The 24566-nt window shown below is 37.2% G+C and overlaps 1 protein-coding gene across 1 annotated transcript; it reads left to right on the top strand.

Moving 5' to 3' along the window:
- Positions 1–2219: 2219 nt before the first annotated feature.
- Positions 2220–24010, top strand: LOC113239305 (the record flags this gene model as incomplete). The annotated part of the gene is made up of 7 exons (XM_026476223.1): positions 2220–2254; positions 2655–2823; positions 8057–8259; positions 9215–9295; positions 12226–12357; positions 18808–18972; positions 23886–24010. Coding segments are annotated over exons 2-7 (737 nt in total), but the record flags the coding sequence as incomplete, so codon positions are not given.
- Between the last annotated feature and the right edge of the window lie 556 nt (positions 24011–24566).

Genomic DNA, 24566 nt, shown 5'->3' with positions numbered 1-24566 from the left:
GCGGGTCATTCGCCAGATTTGTTCGTAAATTCGTTAAAAAAATATAAAATTCGTAAGTTACAAACGTCCATCATCAGGTTTAAAATAAGAATATCAATAATTCTGTGAATGTTTCTTTAGCAAAACAAATATACAACAGTTTTGTCTGTACGTCGTACACTAGTCGCGTTTACTGGCCTTGTTTGTTAATAAATAAATACTATAATCATTGGAGCGAGAATACGAGTGGCATCTGAAGGCAGGTCCGATGAGCTTGGAGATGACAAGTAAAGTGCGCTTGGTGGAAAGCGATACGCCTATCCACAACAGTTGCAATGCCTCTCAGAGCTTTAACTTGCAAAGATCTTAGGGACACTGCTCCTGCGCCCGTCTCCTTGGGACATAAGTTGACAAGTCCCATGTGCCTGTAATTTCACCAGCACCCTTGACCTTCCAAACCGGAATGCAGTAATGTTCACATTATTGTTTGGCGGCGGCAGTAACAGGTAAGGTGGCTGTATTTCCCTGGACGAATTCTTTTACAAGGAGTTCTACTGCTAGTAAAAGTGCTTCAAGTGGAGACGCAATTGTTGTGGGGCCGCGGGGAAGAGACGTGTCGGTGTGCTCGTCCTGTCCTCCGCGGACAAATTTGGGCGATTCGCCAGTTGGGTGGTCGCAGGGCCGAGGTATTGTTCTCTGGCCAAGGTATCTGTATTGGAACTTAAGCTTGTCAACATATGTCTCAGACTTTTAATGTCTGAGACATAATGACGCAATGCTATTTTAGGCCTACATTTGGTCTTTGACAGTATGTATACTGTTGGTAAATTACATGCGGGTGTATTGGGAGTATGTGTGAGAGAAGTGTACTAAGGGTCGTATTCTAGAACTCTACTCCATGCTCAAGTCAGGATTTGAGTATGGTTTAAAGCACTCGAAATCATACTCAAGTCCCTGCCATTAGGGTCGTATTTCCGGTGCTTGTGTTGCCAGTGCAATCCTGACTTGAGCATTGAGTATAGTTCTAGAATACGACCCTAAGAATAGTACAAAACTTAGTACTACTAAAAACTAAATATTGTTTATTTCTTCTTTTTTTCCCCTTCAATTTTCTTTTGTCTTCCTCTTTGGGAGTTTTTTGAGAGAGACCTATTTGTACTTTACTTAATACGTAATTTTTATTTACGTTATTTTAGATAACATTTTTTTTCACTTTTTCCCTTCCTTTTTCTTTTCTTTTTTATTTCATTTTTTCCATCCTTTTTTTTCTTTTTTCCCACTCTCATTTTCCTGTTCTTTATTCATTCTTCCCTATTCTACCCTTTCCCTATTCCTTTCTTACTCAGGATGACGGACGCAGTGGCTGTGCTCTACAGATCTTTGTGATTTAAAGCTCTGAGTGTCATGGTCAGGCCTGTTCGTCCTATCTCTTGGTATCAGAATACAACTAGCCGTACTCCATCGCGCACTAAATGGTTTGCTGGCACCTTCCTCTGTTGACAAATGGAACTCCCTTCCAGAGCTCGTATTCCCTCCGTCTTCCAATATGGGGTCCTTCCTAGGGCAATGATTGTATCAACACTGCACTAGGTTCCTTCATGTTTCTATTCCACTTTCCATTTTACATCAGGTGGAATGGAAAGAAAATAAAGTTGCCTGCTTATCGGTATTCTAAAGGATATATCACGGAGAGTGTACGATGGAATTGCACAATTTGATTCCGCCTTCCCCTTTCCATCATCGGGGGACTAGGCGTAAGCTGGGATTCCACCCATATTTTGCCGGTATTCCAAGGATTCATACGAAGCATTTCGCTTCCACATTTATATGGCGAACGGCTATGAAGTTGAATTCCCTGCCTGCAGACTTGTTCCCTGAACGTTATAACTTGGACCTTTTCAAGGTGTGAGTAAATAGTCATTGTTTAGGTGTGCATGCTACATCGTTGACCCCGAGACTACGTTCTAAATTTACAAACAAACACACAATCTATCTGTCTTGTTATAGGCATGATAGAGACTATCATTAATGGATTCATTTAGTTCCATAGACGCCGTCGTCGCGTTCATACATAAACCATTTCGATTGTTATTTATATCACTAACCGTTACATTATTGTGGTTAAATTTTGTAGTTATCGAGTTCTTAGGTTTTTGCGATTGTTACACATAGGAAATGAAACTATTTTTCCGGATTTAAATCGCGTATATTTGTTTTTTTCAAACAAACCGACGTTTCGGGCCCTTTACAGGTCCTATGGTCACGGTTGACTGAGGTGGTACAGTCTTCAACCAGTTATGTCTAATATTGATGCAAACCACCCTATTTTTTTCATTATAGTTACAATAGTTATTAATTAAATACCTAATTTTTAATTTTACAAAGAAAACGTTCCAATTTACGCTACACTTTTATATATTTATTTATATTTATATTTTTTTGAATGAATTTTTATTAAGTTTGAAAAACCAAATATACGCGATTTAAATCCGGAAAAATAGTTTTATTTCCTTTTGTAGTTAATGCTAAATAATAATCAATATATGAATTTTAATAGTTCAATGTGGTACTTCACGTTTATAAAAGTATTATACAATAATGTTTGTGTGATTTTGAAATTGGGTAATTTGAAAACCCTCATTCATTGAAATTAATTCCCTATATTCATTTCGTAGGGTGCAGTTTTGCGCTGATAGTGTTATTCACACAGGGCTTTAGTTACCTATTGTTTTGCACGACATATTTAATCTCAATTCTTACGTATTTGTAACTGTGATTTTTTTATATGTGAAGTATATTGTAGTGATAAAAGAATGCTTTTGAAAGCTTTCATATTTATTATTGGTAAGTATTTTTTATTTACAATCTTTATAAACATTTTTGGGTTTGGAAATTATGTAACAGTCCTACGCCTTGGATATTTCTGTCGCCAAGCACTAATGTGTACATTACTGCGTCCCGATTTTGAAGAGTAAGGACTCATTCAGAGTGCTAACGCGGGCGTAGCGGCGTATGCGGGCGCGCGGGTCTTGGCGTTTTCCCTTTCATAGTGCCGAAGCGGTTACGAGCGGGTAGATCATCGAGTATGTAACCAGAAATAGAGACGAAATAAAAACCATATATTCCTGGTAACTTATCAGTGTTACATCACTTATAAATATCAACCCTCGTTTGTACTGAAATTACAAAATAGAAAGCTTAAATAGTACAGCGCCAACAACTGACCTGTGTGTACGTCTCCGTATATTCCAAAAATATTCTGTGTTTGTTGTAATAAAGATAATATCTCTAATAATGACATGCTGTTCCGTTCGGTGGCGTGGGGAAAAACAGCAAAACATCTAATTACAAAACAAACGGAATCAAATTCCATCGGTAATTAAATACATAGGGAGCACTATAAGTTTCCGGAACTGGCCACTTACATAAACATTATTTAAAAAGTAATTAGAACATTTAAAAAGGGAACTTTTTGGCTATGGAATACAGTTTGTTTCATCTGACTGTCACTTGCTTTTACATTGTGGCGTCATTTTAGAAATTGGTTGTCTACATCACCATGGATTTAACTCGTGAAAATTTTCGTTTTTCTACGACTTTGAGTGTAATTTAAGAGCTCAGCGGGGCTTCGCTCGGCTTCAAACTGCTTTTGGCGATGAAGCACCATGCAAGAGACTATTTATAGCTGATTTACAGAATTCAAACGCGGTCGTGTGAATCTCAGTGACGAGTTTCGTTATGGTCGCCCGTCCACTGCCGTGAACAACAAACACATCGATGCTGTGCGCCGTATGATCAAAACAGACAGGCATGTGACATACCATGAGATTCGGGCATCTTTAGGCATAGGCATGAGTCAAATACAATCAATATTACACAAACATTTGGGTGCGAAACAGTTGTGCTCTCGGTGGATCCCACACAATTTGACTGAGGCTCAAAATACGGATTGCGTCATTTGGTGCAATGCCATGCTTACCAGATTCAACGAAGGGGCGTCAAATTTGGTGTGGGACATAGTAACAGATGGAGAAACGTGGATTTATAGATACGATCCCAAAACAAAGCAGCAATTGAGCTCATGGGTCTTTCGAGATGAGCCGAAATCAACCAAAGTGGCGCGCGTGAAAAGTGCCTCTAAGCGGATGATTGCATCTTTTTTTAATAAAACTGGACACGTGGCTGCCATGCCGTGGCACCATGAATAGCGATTGGTACACGACCATTTTTTTGCCGGCAGTTATTGACAAACTCCGTAAAAATAACCGCGAATGCTGTAACATCATGCACCACGGTAATGCCAGTTCTCCCACGACAGACGAATTTTCGAAGGTGAACAACGTTGACCTTATGAGCCATCCCGCGTGCGGTCTCGATCTGGCACCTTGTGACTTTTATTTATATCCAAAAATTAAGAACCAGTTACGCGGTCAACGATTTTCATCACCTGAAGAGGCTGTCGACGAGTATGAAAAATATGTTTCAGAGATTGTTACGGAGGAGTAGCAAAAATGTTTTCAAAATTGGTTCATTCGTATTTAAAAGTACGTTAACGCTAACGGAGAATAATTTGAGAAACAATGAATTTATTTCTGAGCTTTATTTTTTTCGTATTTATTCCGGAAACTTATAGCGCCCTATGTAAAAATGTCACTTAATTTGTTTGAAAACTGTTCTGCCATATCATTACAGTGACAACTGCGCGCTGATTGGCCCAGCTCGAGTTCGAAACAATTGACGGGTGTCGTTAATTGTTTCACTTCAAATCGATCGAAGTTAACTTGAGCCTTGCTATAATGGACGAAAATTACAATATTACATATTTAATTACCCATGAAATTTGATTCTGTAATTACACGTTTTGCTGTTTTTCCCCACACCACCGAATGGAACAGCACGCCATTGTTGGAGATATTATCTTTATTACAATAAATACAGAAGGTTTTTGGAATATACGGAGACTGTACACTCAGGTCAGTTGTTGGCGTATATATTTTAGTGCAAACGAGAGTTGATATTTATAAATGATGTATCACTGATGAGTTACCAGGATATGGTCCTTATTTCGTCTCTATTTCTGGTTATATACTCGATGACTGAAACTAACAAACAAAACTAAAATAGAGAAATAGTTTTATCTCTAATCTGCGGTATCGTATTGTGGCGGTGACGGCTGCGTGGAGGGATGAAGGGTAACAGTAAGTAAAATAAGTCGACGAAAATGTTCTGTGTTCGATCTTTCTATTCATAATCATAAGAAAAAATCTTCGAACGAACCTACGTCTCCTAGCAAACCGTGCCAGATGCTATGCCTACTAAGCTACGGAACGAATCAGCGAACCTCACGAATTTTTCTGTGTGCTTGTTGTTGAATCTTTGTATTTGGTTTTCAACGACTTTTTAGCCGTAGCGCCATCTATGAGAAATTTATGAAAGTATTTCGTCACCCAGTTAAATACCTTTACAGCTACTAGCCCTGGGCAGAGATGTTGCTATTAACTTTTTAATTAAACTTTTATTTAATTGATATTCAATTATTTTTTGTGAAACTACTCCACTAGTTTGTTATAATTATTCTATTATCTCTAATATATTATCTAATATATTTGATCGAAAGAAAAAAAATGAATATCAATTCAATAAAAATTTAATTAAAACTAGTGAAGTTATTTCATAAAATAAAGTAACGTAAAGGTATCGGATGCGGTGAGAAGGCTATTCAAAAATCTCTCACTAGATGTCACTAGCGGCGACGAATGCCGAAAGCCAGTACAAAGATCAATAACAAAAATATAGGAGAATTTCAACGCCTCGGTACTGAACCCGTAGCTCAATTGGTAAGAGCAATGCTACCGTGCAGCATGGACGTGAGTTCAAGTCCCACCGGGTGGTCGATATTTTTACTCATAATCATATCCAAACTAGTGGAGTTATTTTACTGAAAATCTCAATAAAAACAGTAAGCATACAATGATATTAAAAACCCATGGTGTATGGGCCGGGCACTGGTGTGCCATATGTGCCGCACACTTGCCCCATCCCATCTCCGGCATACCAGCAAGAGGGCTGGCTTTGCAGCTGACTTGGCGGAAAGAATAAAAAGTAATAAGTACCAGGATCTCGGCTCCGACTATCTATTTACTGCCTTTGGAGTCGAAACCCTTGGGGTCGAAGTGCCCTTTTAGGTGAAGGCCTACAAAATTTTATCTAAAAAATTAATAGACTGTCTGCCATACAAAGGGGAACGCTGCCAGCATCTTGGGCACCTTGTCGTGGGGACCCAATTTAATTAATATAATTTAAAAATCCTAGTTTTACTACCTAGTATTTAAGCTTTTATTGTACCCTACCTGTATATTATCACACTTCTTGCTTTTTTGTTAAGTTCGTCGTAATTATTATAAAACATTTCCCTGAAAAGTCAGTTCTACTGGAGAAAGGTGTACACAACACTTTTTATTTCTTTCGCGCCTTCGTATGTACTAACAGAGCCAAAAGTTGACGGAGATCGAAATATATTGTTTGTTTAAAGGTAAAACCACAGAAATGACATTTTCCACAAAAAGTCTTTAATTTATATAGCTATGGTAAGAAAATAATTATCTTTCTGCACGTGAAACTCAATAAACAAAAAAGCTATACACTTAATAAGAGTTTTATCTGCAGGTGAATTTCTTACCACCGGTTAGATATGAGCGCCAAGTCGGCGCGCCGCCGTCGTCGCGCCTCCCCCTGCGCCGCCGGCGCCGCCGCCGACAAGTGTAATTATTTATATGCATATAATTTTTCCTTTGAAAAAGTGTTTGTATAACGGTTTTGTAAAACCAAACATAGTTATACAAATTGGTTTCGTGTCAACACCTTTTCGTCGGCGCGCTGCCGCCGGCTGGTCTATTATCGGCGCTCACGTCTACAACTGGTACACAATTTGGATATTTTTGTGGAAAATGTCACTTATGTGGTTTTACCTTTATGCAGACGAAATAGTTGTAATCTCTGGGTGTACAAACGATATTCGTATTTTATATTCGGACTTAGTGCACAAGTGACATCTGAAGACGGTCCGAGTTATCTTCATCTGTTATTAGTTCCTTCTACCTTAATTGACTTAAATTACTAATTGTAGACTTTGCCCGTGGCCTAGACCTTTTTAATTAGCTTGTAAATAGATTGTGGACTTTAGTTTCTACGATATCAAGGAACGGGTCGAACATGTGCGCCTGGTGGTAAACGACACGCCTATCATGACAGTTGCATATGCACTCTGAACCTTAAATCGCGTAGATATGAGGGACTGTTACCCAGAGACATAAGTTGACAAGTCCCATGTGCCTGTAATTTCACCAGCACCCTTACCCTTCAAAACCGGAGCGCCGTATTGCTCACATTACTTCTTGCTGGCAGAAATGCTTCCCTGGACGAATTTTTTCACAATAATCTCAGTACAGAGTACTAAAAAAACCGACCTCAAAAGTACGTGGAATTACGTCTGTTTGCCAAGTTTTATTGAAATCGGTTACCGGAAAGTGCGCAAACCCGGATTCATCCCCTAGTTCGCCGCCATACGGGACTTGACACTGGAGATAATAAAAATTGGTTCTCACTACTCAAAGTATATTGAGAGAGAAAAACGCCTTGAATTAGAGAATACCAAAATCAACTATTAAAATAATAATTAATTGCCCCTTGTAATAAAATTTAGGCGCTATTCATAAAAATGAATCTTTCACGTGGACAGCCACTCTTAGAGGTGGATGATTTTCTTCAAAATTAAAGGGAACCACTATGGAGGTACCCTCTTTCAAAAATAAAAGAGAATCATGAAAATCGGTGCACAAATACCGGAGTTATCGTGTAACATACATACAAAAAAAAACATACAGTCGTATTGAGAACCTCCTCTTTTTTTCGTCGGTTACAAAGCGCTACAGCCACTGAGCTAAGTCTAGGATGAAATATTTGGCCATTAGAAAATATTCATTTTGTAATAATAATTGTACGTATTGATGTATAAAATCACTCTTACAAATATCGTAATTACACTCTGTATATTGATGATGATATTACGTTTTTCCAGGTACAACTACAATCACAGCAAGTACATTTCAAACTCTATTCCCAGAGCAAAATAGACTGTATTCCTATGCTTTTAAGACGAACGTTACCACTGGTACAGTGACACCAATAGAGGATGGTTCTTGGTGGTGTCTGGAAGGTTCATTGTTGGTACAAGTTTATGATGATTTTGGAAGAATTCGAGTGCAGATGGAAGGACCAAAGGTATGATGATAGTTATACATAACAAACAAGTCTACAAGGTGTAACAAAAAGATCTACAAGTTGTAACAAAAAGGTCTACAAGTTGTAACAAAAAGGTCTACAGATTGTAACAAGAAGTTCACGGATTGTAACAAAAAAGGTCTCACCATATTTTAGCTGGACTGTAGTGATGATAGCAATTTGTTTTTGCAAAAGTTGACAAGTTACATTTTTAACCGACTTTAAAAAAGGAGGAGGTTCTCAATTCGGCTGTTTCTTTCTTTGTGTATATGCTACGCAATTAATCCAACATTTGAGAACTGATTTTGATGATTCTTTTTTTATTGGAACGAACCAACGGGCCTCACGAATTTTTCTATGTGCTTGTTTATTGGAACTTGAACAGCGACATATCTAGCCAGGCCTGGTAGCTGTAAAGGTGCCTAACTGGGTGACGAAATACTTTCATAGATTTCTCATAGATGGCGCTACGGCTACAAAGTCGTTAAAAATCAGGTACAAATACCCGACAAACAATCACATAGAAAAATTCGTGAGGTCCGTTGGTTCCGTGACTTAGTTGGCATAACGTCTGACATGGTTTGCTAGAAGACGTCGATTAGAATCCGGCCGGATCGAAAGAATATTTTCAAAGTATTCGATCTTTGTATTAATAATTATAATAAATACTTTATTAGATCTGTATTTTGGTAGTAAGGTTCAAACGAGCAAACATCCTCCCCGACGAGCCCCACCCCTGCTCCTGCGTTTTGCATCGAACTACTATTACAAATATAATATATTTGTTTTTGTATGAAAGCAAAACCCGATGAATTATTAAAATTCATGGAACAAAACTTGTTGTTTCTGATGTTAGTAATATTGGAGTCTTGAGAGATTATTAATATTTCACAAACCACCCTGTGTATAAGCTTAGCAATAGATATCAACTGGAATATAATTTCGAAATTTACAGTCCACAACAAACAGCAAACACGGAGAATCCAACTTCCAATCGGACGAAGCAGTTCACTTCTTGACAACTCCATGGGAAATTGTAAGTGATTTATTTTTGGGATATCTACCCTTGGCATAACCACAATAACTCAAGAGGTTAATGGCTGTGGATATCAATTAATTCCTTTTTAATATGAAACACAAGTAGTCAGTTATTGTCTCCTTGTAATATTGTTCAAATATTGACCATGAGCCATCGAGTATATAACCAGAAATAGAGACGAAATGCCATTGACTTACAAATAAATGGACGACGGGTCTAATACAAAAACCACGAAAAAAATGTCCCAAGTCAACCTATTTAAACGTAGTTACATGTAAAGGAATATGAAAAAGCTTTTAAATTGTAATGTCATCGCAGTACTGTCTAATTTTGCTTGCTTCGCTGTCAGTCAAACAAACGAAGACTAAAGCGTGAATGACGCTCTGTATACGATTTTAACGCCCTATAAGTTCGGATACTTTTTAGCGCGGACCCGTCCATATAATTGTAAGTCAATGCGAAATGCCATTTAATATGTTTGAAAACTATTCTGCCGTATCATCACTGTGGCAACTGCGCTCTGATTGGCCAGTCTGAATTCGAAACAATTGACGGGTGTCGTCAATTATTTCACTTCAAAATGATCAGTAAACTTGAGCTTTGCTCTAGTAGACGACAAATTGTAAAATTACATATTTTATATTTAATGACCAATGAAATTTGATTCCGTTTGATTTTGTAATTAGATGTTTTGCTATTTTTCCCCACACTACCGAATGGAACAGCACGCCATTGTTAGAGATATTATCTTTATTACAATAAATACAGAATGTTTTTGGAATATACAGAGACTTACATACAGGTCAGTTGTTGGCATGTCTATATTTCAGTGCAACGAAAGTTGGTATTTATAAGTGATGTATCACTGATGAGTTACCAAGAGGCCCTCATTTCGTCTCCATTTCTGGTTATATAATCGATACCATGAGCTAAAATTATTTTCTAAACTTTGACAAATATGCGTCTTAATAGAAGGCATTGTGTGTCAAACTAATATATATAGATTGCGTTAATCCTAAACGAAATCAAAGAAGCGCCATATAGTTTATTTCTTTGTTATCACTAGAAATTGGAACAGTTTTGATTAATTGCGGGCACGGATTTATATACTTCGTAAACTGGATCGCGCACTTCGATATACCAATATTACACCTGGGTTATGTTGAGGTTTATTTTAAGTAAAAGTGAAAAACCGAGGCACGTGAGATAACTCGAAGTAGTGGTCTGTCCTTATTTAATACGTTGCCAACGCTAAATAAAATCTTCTTAGGTAGTGTCTAGTCTATTAACTTTTTAAATTTTGATTAAATATATTTGCTTAAAGGTAATATGCTGTTACTGTAATAATACATCAACAATGAAACCTTCTATTATGAAATAGCATATCAAGAAGTATACTAATTTGTATTATTAAATAATATTATTAGTTTTGGTCATCCATAAGCGACTACATTTTCTGTAAAAACTAAAAAGTTAAAAACAAGATGGCTGGCTTAAAAATGAATGAACACCCTATTAGAAAGAGACGCATTACTACTTGAAAGCCTCTCACTCTGCTCGTTTTTTTTATACAAGTCCGTGATTGCAGGTCGTCAATGTTAGATAATTTAGTTATAAAAATAGCTATTTGGTATTGCTCGCGACATCTGGTGTATCAATACGTACTAAATAAGCGTCTACGCTGTCTTGTACCGTGATTGGCAGTCTTCTTGAGTTATCGGTTCATGGTATAACAAAGTGACATATATGATCAGATATCTATAGTAAGTTTATCACATGAAAGTCTCGATAAAGTTTCTCAATAAAGTCACTAAATTTAAGTACTATAGCATGGGAAGTAGCTTGGGTAGCGTAGCGAGAGGTACTTTAAAAATATAAACGACGATTATATCATAATTATAACTTTAAACGTGTATTCGATTTCACAGCTTTGTCCAGAACTCCTAGATGTCTGTTCGACATCAACACTTTATAATTTTTACAATTCTAAATACAAAATCTAAGCTGCGTGTACTACAGTACCTTGGGCACTGGGTCACCGAGAAGATAATACTGATATTGAAAGAGAACGTAGGGCGCTGGCAGTGCTGGGCAACATGTTGGTCCGTAGGTTTGCTAGGTGTACTAGTAACGTTTAGGTATCGCTATTTAAAGCTCACTGTCAGACCTTTTACACCTGCAGCCTCCATAGACTGCAGGGAGCTCCCTACGAGTTGTTTATAATAATATATTCAGGATGTTGTAGCGGCTGCCCCGATTCTGCAGCGCCTCACATGCGTATGCACAAATAGATGGGTTCGCTGCCATCACACGCGAGAGACTCCTCTCTCTCGCGTGACTCGCCATACACTTGTCGAGTATTTTCACAAAAAATAAACCTTTTTTTTATTGATAGCAGGTCGAAAGATGAATATCATTGTAGTAAAAACTTCATGATATGCAATAAAAACAAAAATATTGCAATTAATATACAGCGACATCTGTGTTAATGTTACGGACGGCCGTACGCGCCTGGCCGGTCAGAGCTAGAGTTCAGAGGAGAACGAATAATTCAGGAGCTCTGATTGGCCGAGCGGCGTAGCGACCCATTGATAGGACCGGTGCGGTGTGGGAGACACCGTACCGGTATAAATATAAGCGATAATTGTCATTCGAATCAATCACTTTCACTTGTCACATTCAGTTTTCCTGGATTAGTTGTTTCTTGTATTTGTAAGTCAGATCGACATATATGAATATACAGTCCACTTCAGATTAAGGAAGTTTCATTTTACAATAAGGATATGGAAGGAAGAACAAAGAAGGGAAGTTCAAGTTTGCTAAATTTGTAACAGTTAGTTTTCGGGTAGCTGTAAGGGTACCTAACTGATTGAAGAAACTTCCATAACTTCTCACAGATGGAATACTAATCAAATTTCATTGTCCAGAACTCCTGCTTCACTTCAATTCATGTCCACGCGGAACCAGAATGGGTTACAAACATCAAACGAGCGCTGTCATTCAACTTCTTGCTGGCATCACCTGCTGACAGCAAGGACACTCATTATACTATTCAAGAGGTAAAATATACTACATTTATTACTTTTTCTTCTTATCACGTCGATACTTCTTTTATTTTAGAATTCTATTGACCCTGAATAGTACGTTGCTACCTCGACTGCGCTGTCCGTGGCCGCGTAGAGGATCTTCCCTCGTACAGTAAGTGCTGCATGGACTGTGTTGGCACATCCCTGATACCCGATTTATACTTCGTGTCTCTGCAGCGTCCTACCTGAGCGTGGAGTCGATTTAAGGACTTCCGCACGGGCCACCGCAGATCGCAACCTGGTGGTAGTTGCTCTTGAGATATGGTACCGAGTACGAAACAATCTTGAGGAAGTGCTACAGTACTCCAGTTCCCGCTAACCCGCGTAGCCGTGCTACCCAATCTTGACAGCTTATCGTCCAGTTTATGCGGGTGAACAAGATTCCGAATCAGGCGGTAAGACTCATCCTATAAATGAGTTAATAACACTGCACTTGCACTGTCGTCGTACTGTTTTATTTAATAAAGTGCTTTAATCGCCCATAGAAACCGTCCCATTCTTGCCCATTATGATCGAAAACTCCAATATTTCCAATAATTTTCTTCATCTTGGACACTACAAATAAATATGTGGGTAAGATCCCATGCTCGTCGCCAGATGGGGTGTCGATAGGTAGCGAATGAAACAGCCGCACTACTCTGTAGCTTGTTGATTACTGTTATATCCGCTCACGCGATGCGCTCCTCCTACCGCAAAATGGCGGTTATTTGGTTTCGCAAAATAGAAAAGGATTCAGTTTAAATACAAGTTTTTATAAATAAAAATTATTATTCTGCATTGCTAAATAAATACCCTCCGTACTACCAACAAAAACATTTCAAATAAAATGCAGTAATACACCGCCAATCCTGCACTTAAAAAGCACTAATGAAATTATTGGTGTACTGGGATAAATATGATAATATTCCGTTTGAGTGGTTCTAACGTTTACCATGAAATTACTCCTTAAAGTATAGTTTATAAACATTTATATTCAGGGTAAACTTAAAAAACGCTACTTACGGTATGTTTTCAATAAATAAACACCGAAATCACCAGCCCAAACAATAACACACACGTGTTACCCATGGCGTTACTACATGACGACGTTGCATACCAATAGTGATTGCGAAAGACAAATGAATCATTAGTTAAATTCCCAAAAGTGCAGTGTGGAAATCAAGATGTACGAATGTAAAATTTTAGAGTTCACTCTCGCTCAATCGCGGTAGCGAAGCAGTCATATCATAATTTATTTTAAGGCAAACCTATTGTAACGTTTTTGTTAATTAAATATCATAAAGGACAAAATTGCCTTTTTAAAAACCTCCTTCCGACGGCCAGTTCCGTAATTGGCGCAGTCGGTAGGATAGTCGCGAATCGGGCCGAGTTATCCAAAAATCGATCGCTCGCGTCTGATAGTCGTTTCGTCGACGGTCGACTATCGCTACGAATCCACGAGAAGTGCTGTTGGAGGAGCCCACAGTTTCCTGCGCTGAGGACCACTACATCAAAAATCGATGGGTGAAATTATGCAGCGACTACTAGAACTGATTCTCGTCATGACCCTGAGCCTGGACCCAGTACCAGCCGACCAACTGATGGGCAACATCATCCGACTTGATGACTTATCGAACGGACCTTTGTTACTACCCTTTAACCTAGGCAAAACTAAAATTATATCCCACGAGCATTCCTTCTTACAAGAAATACACATCAATAAAATCCAAGACCAAGTTAGCTCCCTTGAAATCCAGTTAACTGACTCTATCAACCACGTGTCTAGGAAAAACAATTTCATCTTCAAATTTCAGTTCATACACCTCTTGAGTAAATTAAACCGAATAAAATCACGCCTAGAATCATTTGAACCCAAAAGACTGAAACGTGGTCTAATCAATCCCTTGGGTACAGTCATTAAAAGTATAACAGGTAACCTTGATGAAAATGACGCTCTAAGATTCGAAAATGCTATCAAAATAATGCAAAAGAATGATCAAACACTGTCAGCGGCTTTAAACAAACACATCACTTTATTTCAAGATATGACTATTCAACATACTCAAACTCTGAATAATATAAGCCATAATCAACAAAAGCTTACGGAAGCTGTTTCTTATCTTATAAATTCCTCGAAGGAAGAGCATGTAATACAGTATATTAAGACAATGCAACTTTTTAACGCAATTTCTGAAAATATTCAGGAACTTTCTTTAGAAATAGATAGATTAGAAAATATTTTAGCATTTAGTCGTACTCAATCTATGCACCGTTCAATACTATCAATTAAGCAATTAAACGATATAGTAAGCAAATTGAGCACTTTATATAATTCGAATCAATTTCTTAACTTAGATACTAGATATTACTATGATATGATTAGCTTAGGTTCCTACTTCGTTGATAACAAAATAGTGATCGTCTTAAAATTCCCTATTTTATCTTCAACCTCTTATAACCTTTACCGACTTTGCCCGGTCCCTAATAAAAAATCCCATGTAATTCTGCCTCCATTCCCGTTCATAGCAACCAACTCCAAGGAATTCGTGTACATAGAGGCAGAATGCCCGAAGGTGGACACTTGGAACGTTTGCGAGCAAAAGATCACTCATCAGAAACGCACACATCGAGACTGCATCTATCACCTCATATATCAGCGCGAAACAGACAATCTATGCCACCCAACATTGGTAACTTTCTTCAAAGATGCATTACTGGAACTCGACAGTCAACATTACATCATATCATTTCCGGAAGCTACAAAAGTTCAGATGTTCTGCGAACATGAAGAATATCGCTCACTGAGCGGCAGCTATTTTGCAACGGTACCCAGAGATTGCAAAATTACAACAAAAGATTTCACAATCATTAACGCTGACGACAAAATTCGCGGTAACGCCGTCGAGCTGATGTCAATCCCAACAATCACACCACTTAACAAGAATTTGCCACACTTCAATTTCACAACAATCAATTTGGATAAATTACACAATATTCAACACCAAGTTCTCATGGAAACCCCTATAAAAATTGACAGCGTTCATCCTTCAAATATATATCATACAACAATACCGTTGTACTTCGCTCTATTAAGTGCAGCTGTACTTAGTATTTCATACATACTGCGACACCGCCGCCGCCGACAGCTACAAATCAAACAAACAACTCCTCAATCGTCGATGCCTCAAACCAATGTAAGGACTACGGAGGTCCCCACATCATTGGAAGCTGAAAGAACATCTATGCAAGATCGTCAAACCGCAATATTTGCTCTCAACCTTTGCAAATAGTTGCTTGTCTAGGAGGGGAGGTGTTACCCATGGCGTTACTTCATGACGACGTTGCATACCAATAGTGATTGCGAAAGACAAATGAATCATTAGTTAAATTCCCAAAAGTGCAGTGTGGAAATCAAGATGTACGAATGTAAAATTTTAGAGTTCACTCTCGCTCAATCGCGGTAGCGAAGCAGTCATATCATAATTTATTTTAAGGCAAACCTATTGTAACGTTTTTATTAATTAAATATCATAAAGGACAAAATTGCCTTTTTAAAAACCTCCTTCCGACGGCCAGTTCCGTAATTCACGATTGTTGTGACGTATTTTTGAAGTTGTTTATTTTTTTTAAAAGACAGACCCAGGCATTAAAAACTTTATGGTTTGCTAGAGTAGTTACCGAAATAGCAATTAATATTAGTTCTTTTGCCTGTTATAACTTCGATATCCGATAAATCGGTATAAAATCATCACCGGCACCTCTAGGTGTGGTATGCGTCTACGGCTGCATGTATCGCGTGAGCGGTTAGCCTCGGTAGTACAATTATATATATATCGTGAAACCAGGAGGTCGGAGGTTTTTCCGTTTACACAATGTACACCTAGTGACAGTTGGACGGTCACTCGTAGGCTTTGTGGTGCGCTAGAAGCTTTTATGACTTTTGAGGCGAAGGGTGTCGACTGTCACTCTCTTCTTTGTACTTCTCCGTAGAGCATGCTACATCTCGACACACGTATTGTGGTGCAATACCTGCTAGAGGATATACCACATTGTCGGGAGTTCGTTTGAGACAGCCGGTGATCAGGCGTACTGTTTCATTAAGTGCTCCGTCAACAAGTCCTGCATGTACAGACCTATGCCATACCGGACACTCGTAGTAGGACACCTAGCGCTGCTCTCCAATTGGTGGATGTTAGCGTTTACCCCCAGATATTTAAGAAAACATTCGTGTTGGATTATGGCGTTTGGATAGTTGCGCAGATGGAAAGCACACGTCTTTTTGGTCATTCCATACTGTCACCGTTAGTTTCCGATCCGCTCGGTTGGGCAGCTTTCGGGAAGCTCCGGGACGTCTTCTAGTCCGCAATGCCGCAGTCCTTGAATACAAAAGTCTTCGAGCAGTGAGTGTTGTTAGCGACGACCTCGGGCTCTGCGACGTGGTTATAACTTCGTAGTTTTGCTAGCTAAAATATCAATGACGCTAATCAAACGCTGTACTGCCTCCGGATTGGTTAAATTGGCCTAAAAGTTTTGCAATCGGGACATAAATCTTTATAAGAAAAAAAAATATTGGTTAAAATATATGTGCTACTTAGGCAGTTCTATTATATCTCTTTGTTTTTTGTTTTGTGGCATTTGTTTGGCTTTCGTCTAAATATATGAAGAGGCTGTGTGGTGGAACCTTTGCCCACCCTAATAAATAGGTTAAAATTTCTTTTTTTTTTTTTAATTGCTTTTGTTTTTAACAAATAGTAGTTAATGTGACTGTTACATAGTGAAAGGCATTAAAATACGAGTGTGGGTTTATGTAACGACCCGACGAGTTTTATAAAGACATCTCACGAGTGATTTAATGCCTAATTATGTGCAGTTACATACACTGCTTTATCTACACACATATTATAAGCTCTCTGTTATGTGTTCAGGAACCGCATGTTACGAATGACGAAATGGCGGCAAATAAAAACTTTTCATACGCATGTCACGCAACGTAGTTTTTATTTTTAATTCATAGACAAACTATAATCGAGCCCAACTATCATATCGTTCGATATCAAGTAACGTGTGAAATTTGTCAAAATTGTTTGCTATTGACATTTCATTTCGAATAAAATTTCATCTCGACTGATATTAGAATTGAGGTCCAATCAAATTGTTTTGTTTTTCAGAGATGTTCGAAATTTGAATGTAATAATACAATCGATTTTATTCATAACCAATAATAACATTTTCACAGATAAGAAATTTGTTCTAACAAAACCGTTTATCTTTATGCTTTGAGAATTCGCTCTGGACCTTTTGGAGGGAAAATTGTCGTTTTTATTTTGACTTTCAATTATTTTGTGAAATCTAGTTTAAAGTGGAATAGGATAGTGCTATTGTGCCTTAATCGAAGATTAAAACGCGAAATTATACGAATCTCGAAATAAAATACCCGTATCGGCCCGTTTTAAGGAATCCCGAGTCAATCCAAGCACGCCGCCTCAAATTGCCTATCCTCTTTGTGGCAGCCATATTTACAGAAACATATTTAAACTTCATGTTTAGGCTGATGGCTTTGCCAAAGCCTTAATAAATTAAAAAAAAATATGCTTTGAACACATAATAGAGGGTATATGATATGTGTGTAGATAAATATATATTATATATAGGTTGTGTTTTATTTTTTTATTTACTTGTAGAAAAAGTATTGTAGGCAATAATTACATAATTAGGTCTTAAAATCTCGACTTTAAGAGCCCTGATTAGGCAACGATTGCAAACAATACTTTTTCTACGACTAAATAAAATAACGAAGCAGAACCTATATGTAATGAGTATATAATCAGAAGTAGAGACGAAGTGTCATTTAATTTGTTTGAAAACTATTCTACCAAATTATTACTGTGACAATTGACGGGTCGTCAATTGTTTCACTTCAAATCGACCAGTTTAACTTGAGCTTTGCTATAATGCACGGAATTTGAAAAATAACATATTTTATATTTAATTACCGATGAAATGTGATCCCGTTTGTTTTATAATTAGGTGTTTTGCTGTTTTTCCCACACACCACAGAATGAAACAGCCCGCATTGTTAGAGATATTATCTTTATTACAATAAATATAGAATATGTTTGGAATATAACGTAGGTACACTGCTCAGTTGTTGGTAAGTACTATTTCAGATTTCTAATTTGTGTTTTCAGTGCAAACGAGAGTTGATATAAGGCCCATTTACCTGATGGGTAGATGGATGGCCCTTGTTTCGTCTCTATTTCTAGTTATATACTAAATGCTGACAATAAACGCATTTTTTTTGTAAATTTTTATTTATTATTTAGGGTAGGCAAAGGTTCCGCCATACATCCTCTTCATATATTTAGACGATCGATGTATTATTCATACAAAGATCGACGACAATTTATATAGTTTACATGTAACAAAATAATGCTTCTTTCACAGCCATGTCTCCAAGGCATCTGCTTAGCAGTGTACTTCAGGTCAGACTCCAAACTTCGCAAGTACTACAGCACTATACAGAGCGGTGTAATATCGTCTCATGCACTCCATTGCCAGTCACATGCTACTTCTAGTGCTTGGTATACTACGCCGTATCATCCTCATCACGTAAGTAGCATTAGAGCTTCCTTTAGTAGCAGTAGAGTTAATCGCATTCAGGGTGCTGATGGGGCTTCCGTGGAGGTGTAGTGCATCGGGGATGTTTGCCGAGGCTCAGATGGACGGTTTCATGGCCATCATGAGGAAAAGGTGAGCATCTGCGCTAAGGCGCCTCCGTGATAGCTCCAACGGCGTCCTGTGTGTGTTTAAAGATCGGTGGGACTCGCCGCTCCTGCGTAGGTGGATAGAGCTCCACACTATCTTAAATGTATAAGTAGTCTTTCAAATTATAATAATATTAATACTAACACTAGTTCTTAAGTTGTTTGGTTTACTAACTCTATATGGATTTTATCTGAAATAAATATTTGAATTTGAAAATTTGAATTTGAAATTGTGAAAAAGTCTCAGGGTAACAGGCGCAATGGCAGTGTCCTTCAGATCTTTGCGATGTAAATGGACTGGCGTGTCGCTTTCCACCAGGCGCACGACTTGTTCGTCCCGTCATTTGTTATCTTAAAAAAAAGTCTATATGTTATTTATATAAAGTTGTTGAAACTTTATAATTAATAAGTTCATGAACCGAATTCGTTTCCGTTTCCGAACATGTATTAAGTAAAATTTATTTCGGTCCGCGCTAAAAAGTGTCCGAACTTATAGGGCGTTAAAATCGTATACAGAGCGTCATTCACGCTTTAGTCTTCGTTTGTTCGACTGACAGCGAAGCAAGCAAAATTAGACAGTACTGCGATGACATTACAATTTAAATTGAACGTTTTAGCTTTTTCATATTCCTTTACATGTCACTACGTTTAAATAGGTTGACTTGGGACATTTTTGTCGTGGTTTTTGTATTAGACCCGTCGTCCATTTATTTGTAAGTCAATGGGTTTAATAATCTATTTAGTTATGTGAGGTGTATAACATATAATTTTTAATTAATTATAGAATGTAATTTCGAGTATTAAACGGTCGCTACATTAAAGTCCAATAATCTTTATGCCATAGGTAAGCGAATTACTCTTGAAATCAGACAGTTTCCCCCGAGAACAATGAGCAAGAAACTCTAAGGGTTGGTCTTTATAAATATACATTTCAACACATTTATCATTACAATATTTCATTTATACATCTTAGATCGAAACTACCTGCAAAACCTAAATTACCACGGATTTTTGTCATCCAAATAAGCAGAAGCTGTACAATAACCTTTATTATAAAGTTTTTGTTTCACTATAGTTTTAAACCTCGTATATGGTACATTTATCTTATTTATCTTATGAGAAGACGGAAGAACTCCTGGTTATATTATCCTAAATAGACTTCCATACTTAAATTTTATTTATCTATTTATTTTATTTATTTATCTATATAAATGCTATTAAGCGCACTCTACTCCATTTCATTTCACACACACACTCAAACACACTCACCCACACACATAAACACACACACTTTCACACACACACACACACGCACATTCACACACACACACACACACTTACACATACTTTCTACTTACTTTTTATTACTGCTATTGCTACTCTACACTAGATTCACGGCACTGCACTACACTATTTCAGTTTTAGCCGCAGTTTTCTTTTCTGATTTTGCCAAAACGGAGAATCTTCGTAACACTATTAACACAGGTTTTGTACCTAGAATAGGTTATGATGGTTCAACTTTTGTCTGCCCATACAATTAAGTGTTGTATGTTTAAATTGAATAAATTTATTATTATTATTATTATTTTGATTGTCAATCGGAATCTTCTTATAGAAGCTAATACTTTGGTCGTTAAATGAATTTGAGTCTTTGAAGTGTAGTATAGTTTGAGTTGTATCAAAAACAGTTAGCATGTACTGCGATGTACTGTGACGTTAGAGTAAGAATGTTAATCTCTATAAACTTATCTGTCAAAGACACTCCGGGGCCCATATTATAAATTGTCCTAACCGCGCAATTATGTGATTTTTTTTTATTATACCAAGTGTCGGGTTCGAACAAGTCGTGAGCTGGTAATCGATACGCCTGTTCATAACAGGCCTGTTATATGAATTGGAATGGAATTGTTGTATAAAAAAAGTTTATATTAAATGAGCGTTAACGGAGTATTGCTTATACTTTTACCAATCATAATAGTAATATTTAACAAGAATAAATTGTATTTATTTCCTTGCAAATGTGATGAAAAACATTGTATGTATCACGGACGGTAAAAAATACTAAATTCGAGTTGTTAAAGAATCTAATTTACCGTCTTAGAGACGCAGTGTCATTTAATTTGTTTGAAAACTATTATGCCATATCATTACTGTGACAACTGCGCTCCGATTGGCCAGCCCGGATTCGAAACAATTGACGGGTGTCGTCAATTGTTTCACTTCAATTCGACCAGTTAACTTGAGCTTTGCTATAATGGACGAAAATTGCAAAATTACATATTTAATATCTAATTACCGATGAAATTTGATTCCGTTTGTTTTGTAATTAGATGTTTTGCTGTTTTTCCATACACCATCTAATGGAACAGCAAGCCATTGTTAGAGTGATTATCTTTATTGCAATAAATACAGAATATTCTTGGATCGCATATTCTAAGGATATTTTTATAGATTATTTTATAGTCTATAATCTATTAAGAATAGATTATAGACGTACACACAGGTCAGTTGTTGGCGCATACGACGAGACGAGAGGAGAGTTTATATATATATATTTTTTTCACTCAACATAGCCCCGCACTAGGGAAACCCTGTGTCGCGGGTGCCATGGACATACACATAGACAACCACAAATTACACCCAAACTCACGAGAGAAATAGTAGGCCATACAATTTCTCCCGGCCCGGGAATCGAATCAGGGACCTCTGCGTGGCAGCCCGGCATGGTAACCGTTTGGCCACGGAGGCAGTTTATAAGTGAAGTACCACTGATGAGTTACCAAAAATTTATGGCCCTTATTTCGTCTCTATTTCTGGTTATATACTCGACGTTAATACACAATATAATATTTCAGTCAGTAGCTTGTACTATAGACAATAGAATTTTGGTTCAGAACCAAAAAGAAGCCCGTGATGGTATGCTTTATGAAAATATATTTTTTTATGTATTTATTTATATATATTACAAATACAATTACGTGTACATCAAATAGTACTCTATAAACTTTAAAATAAGTTTTTCCAAATACCGCTAATTCATCGCGCTGTGAACAAGTTATTAAAATAAAGAAAAATTTGTGTTGTGTGAGTGTGAATGGTGAGATTTTGCATCATGAGTTCTCTGACAGGTAAAATCGAAGGAGGAAGCGGTTGTGTATATACAGCGGGTTTATTTAGTACGAAGTCAGTGACAGACATTAATTAGTAAAGATAATAATAATAAACTTAGAATAATAACGCATAGAAACCTAGTCCGCACACGCTAAGTGAGGCCAATTGAAGCGCGCCAAAAGGGCCTACACGAGCGGGCGGGCCTACAGTGCTCAAGGTCAACTTGCACCGCGAACTGCTCAAGAATTTTAGCTAAAAATGACGAAATGTGTGGTAAATGAGTGTAAAAATACGTCAGACAAACATAAAATAGATACTAACATCACATTCCACAAGGAAGTAACGCGTTTCAACTTGTATTTTTATATAAATATTCACTAAAACCGAAAATTCATCTACTACTAAAACTAGCATACATGAATTTGATTTTTGCCTCACTTGTGACAGTTTGTTTGATATGAAACAATCATTCTATGCGTTATTATTCTAAGATAATAAACATATAAATAAAGTACAGATGAATACGAAAACACGTATACATACATAAATGCATACATACGTAGACGGTGTGTATATATTACGTAAGTTTAAATATATACACATTAAATTTTAAGCATTTAAAGTTTTCAGAAAATGTTCTTTTAATTTGCACTTTATGTTCTTAACATTAATTTCACGTTTAAGTTGTTTAGGCAAATTATTAATCAGTGACGGTACTTTGACATTTAATTTAATTTTACCCTAGACCTTGGTGTATGGCGATGTTATTAATCTACCCTCGTGCTGTCGGCCAGTTCTTAATTCTCCGCTAAAAATCACTTGTTGGTCCTTATTATTGTACTGTTCTGTAAGCAAACAATACTCAACCGTTTCATGAACAGGTAACACTGCGAAAAAAAAATAAACCGTAGTTGTTACTTACAAACTGGTGCTTAACTTTGGTTGGAACAATAGTTTTTAATAGGCGTAATTGAAGCTCGCATATTCTATCCAGATGCGTTTTTGATGTAAAGCCGTAACTGCTCAGGCCGTAATAAAAAGATAAAAACACGGCAGTAGAAAAAAAATACTTATCTACACACATACCATAAACTCTCTATAATGTGTTCAAAAACCGCAAACTACGACCAGCATAAAGGTAAACTGTTTTGTTAGAACAATATTTTATCTGTGAAAATGTTATCATTGCTTAATAATAACATCGAATTCGATTTTATTATTACATTCAAGTTTCGAACATCTCTGAAAAACAAAACAATTTCATTCGACCTCAATTCTAATAACAGTCGAGATGAAGTTTTATTCGTAATGAAATGTCAATAGCAAACAATATTGACAAATTTCACACGTTACTTGATATCGAACGATATGATAGTTGGGGCCGACTCTAGTTCGTCTATGCATTAAATAAAAACTACAGTTGTGTAACATGCGTGAGAAAAGTTTTTATTTGCCGCCATTTCGCCATTCGTAACATGCGGTTCCTGAACACATCACAGAGAGCTTATAATATGTGTATAGATAAAGCAGTGTATATAACTGTACATAATTAGGCATTAAACACTCGTGTGGTGTTCTTATGATACGAGCCGACTAAATTACACCTCCCTTTAATACACAATTTTTTTATTCTATATTTGATTTCAGCCTAACTACGTGACGTCGTCGGAGCGGGAATATGAGTTAGATCAGAAAACCGGTCTGGTTAGCTTGGAAATGAGGAGCAGCGTTCAATATAGAACTGAAAACAATTTACTGGCTGTTAAAACTGAGTAAGTTTTTGTTTACTTTGTAGATAAGCAAATTACACCGAAGGGCCAGCGCAAACTGGCGGACGGGAAGGTAGAGGACGTTAAATTTATGTATATTTTGTGCTATTCCCATTGACTTACAAATAAATGGACGACGGGTCTAATACAATACCACGAAAAAAATGTCCCAAGTCAACCTATTTAAACGTAGTGACATGTAAAGGAATATGAAAAAGCTTAAACGTTGAATTTAAATTGTAATGTCATCGCAGTACTGTCTAATTTTGCTTGCTTCGCTGTCAGTCGAACAAACGAAGACTAAAGCGTGAATGACGCTCTGTATACGATTTTAACGCCCTATAAATTCGGACACTTTTTAGCGCGGACCCGACGTCCATATAATTGTAAGTCAATGGCTATTCCTATATTTTTTACTTTATTTACGCACATTACAATAATTTATTATCTAGATACTTGGCACTCTTAATTATAACAAGGTTTGTTTGAGTGTGTAAGAGGGCTGCTGGTGCTGGTGGCGTTATGTCCTGTTGAATGGAATGTAGTAGTAGCCTACGCA

Source organism: Hyposmocoma kahamanoa, unplaced genomic scaffold (genome assembly GCF_003589595.1).
Source record: "Hyposmocoma kahamanoa isolate Upper Pololo Valley unplaced genomic scaffold, ASM358959v1 99852, whole genome shotgun sequence".
NCBI lineage: Eukaryota > Metazoa > Arthropoda > Insecta > Lepidoptera > Cosmopterigidae > Hyposmocoma > Hyposmocoma kahamanoa.
Note: the sequence above shows the minus strand (reverse complement) of the source record. Positions and strands in the feature narration are given on the sequence as shown.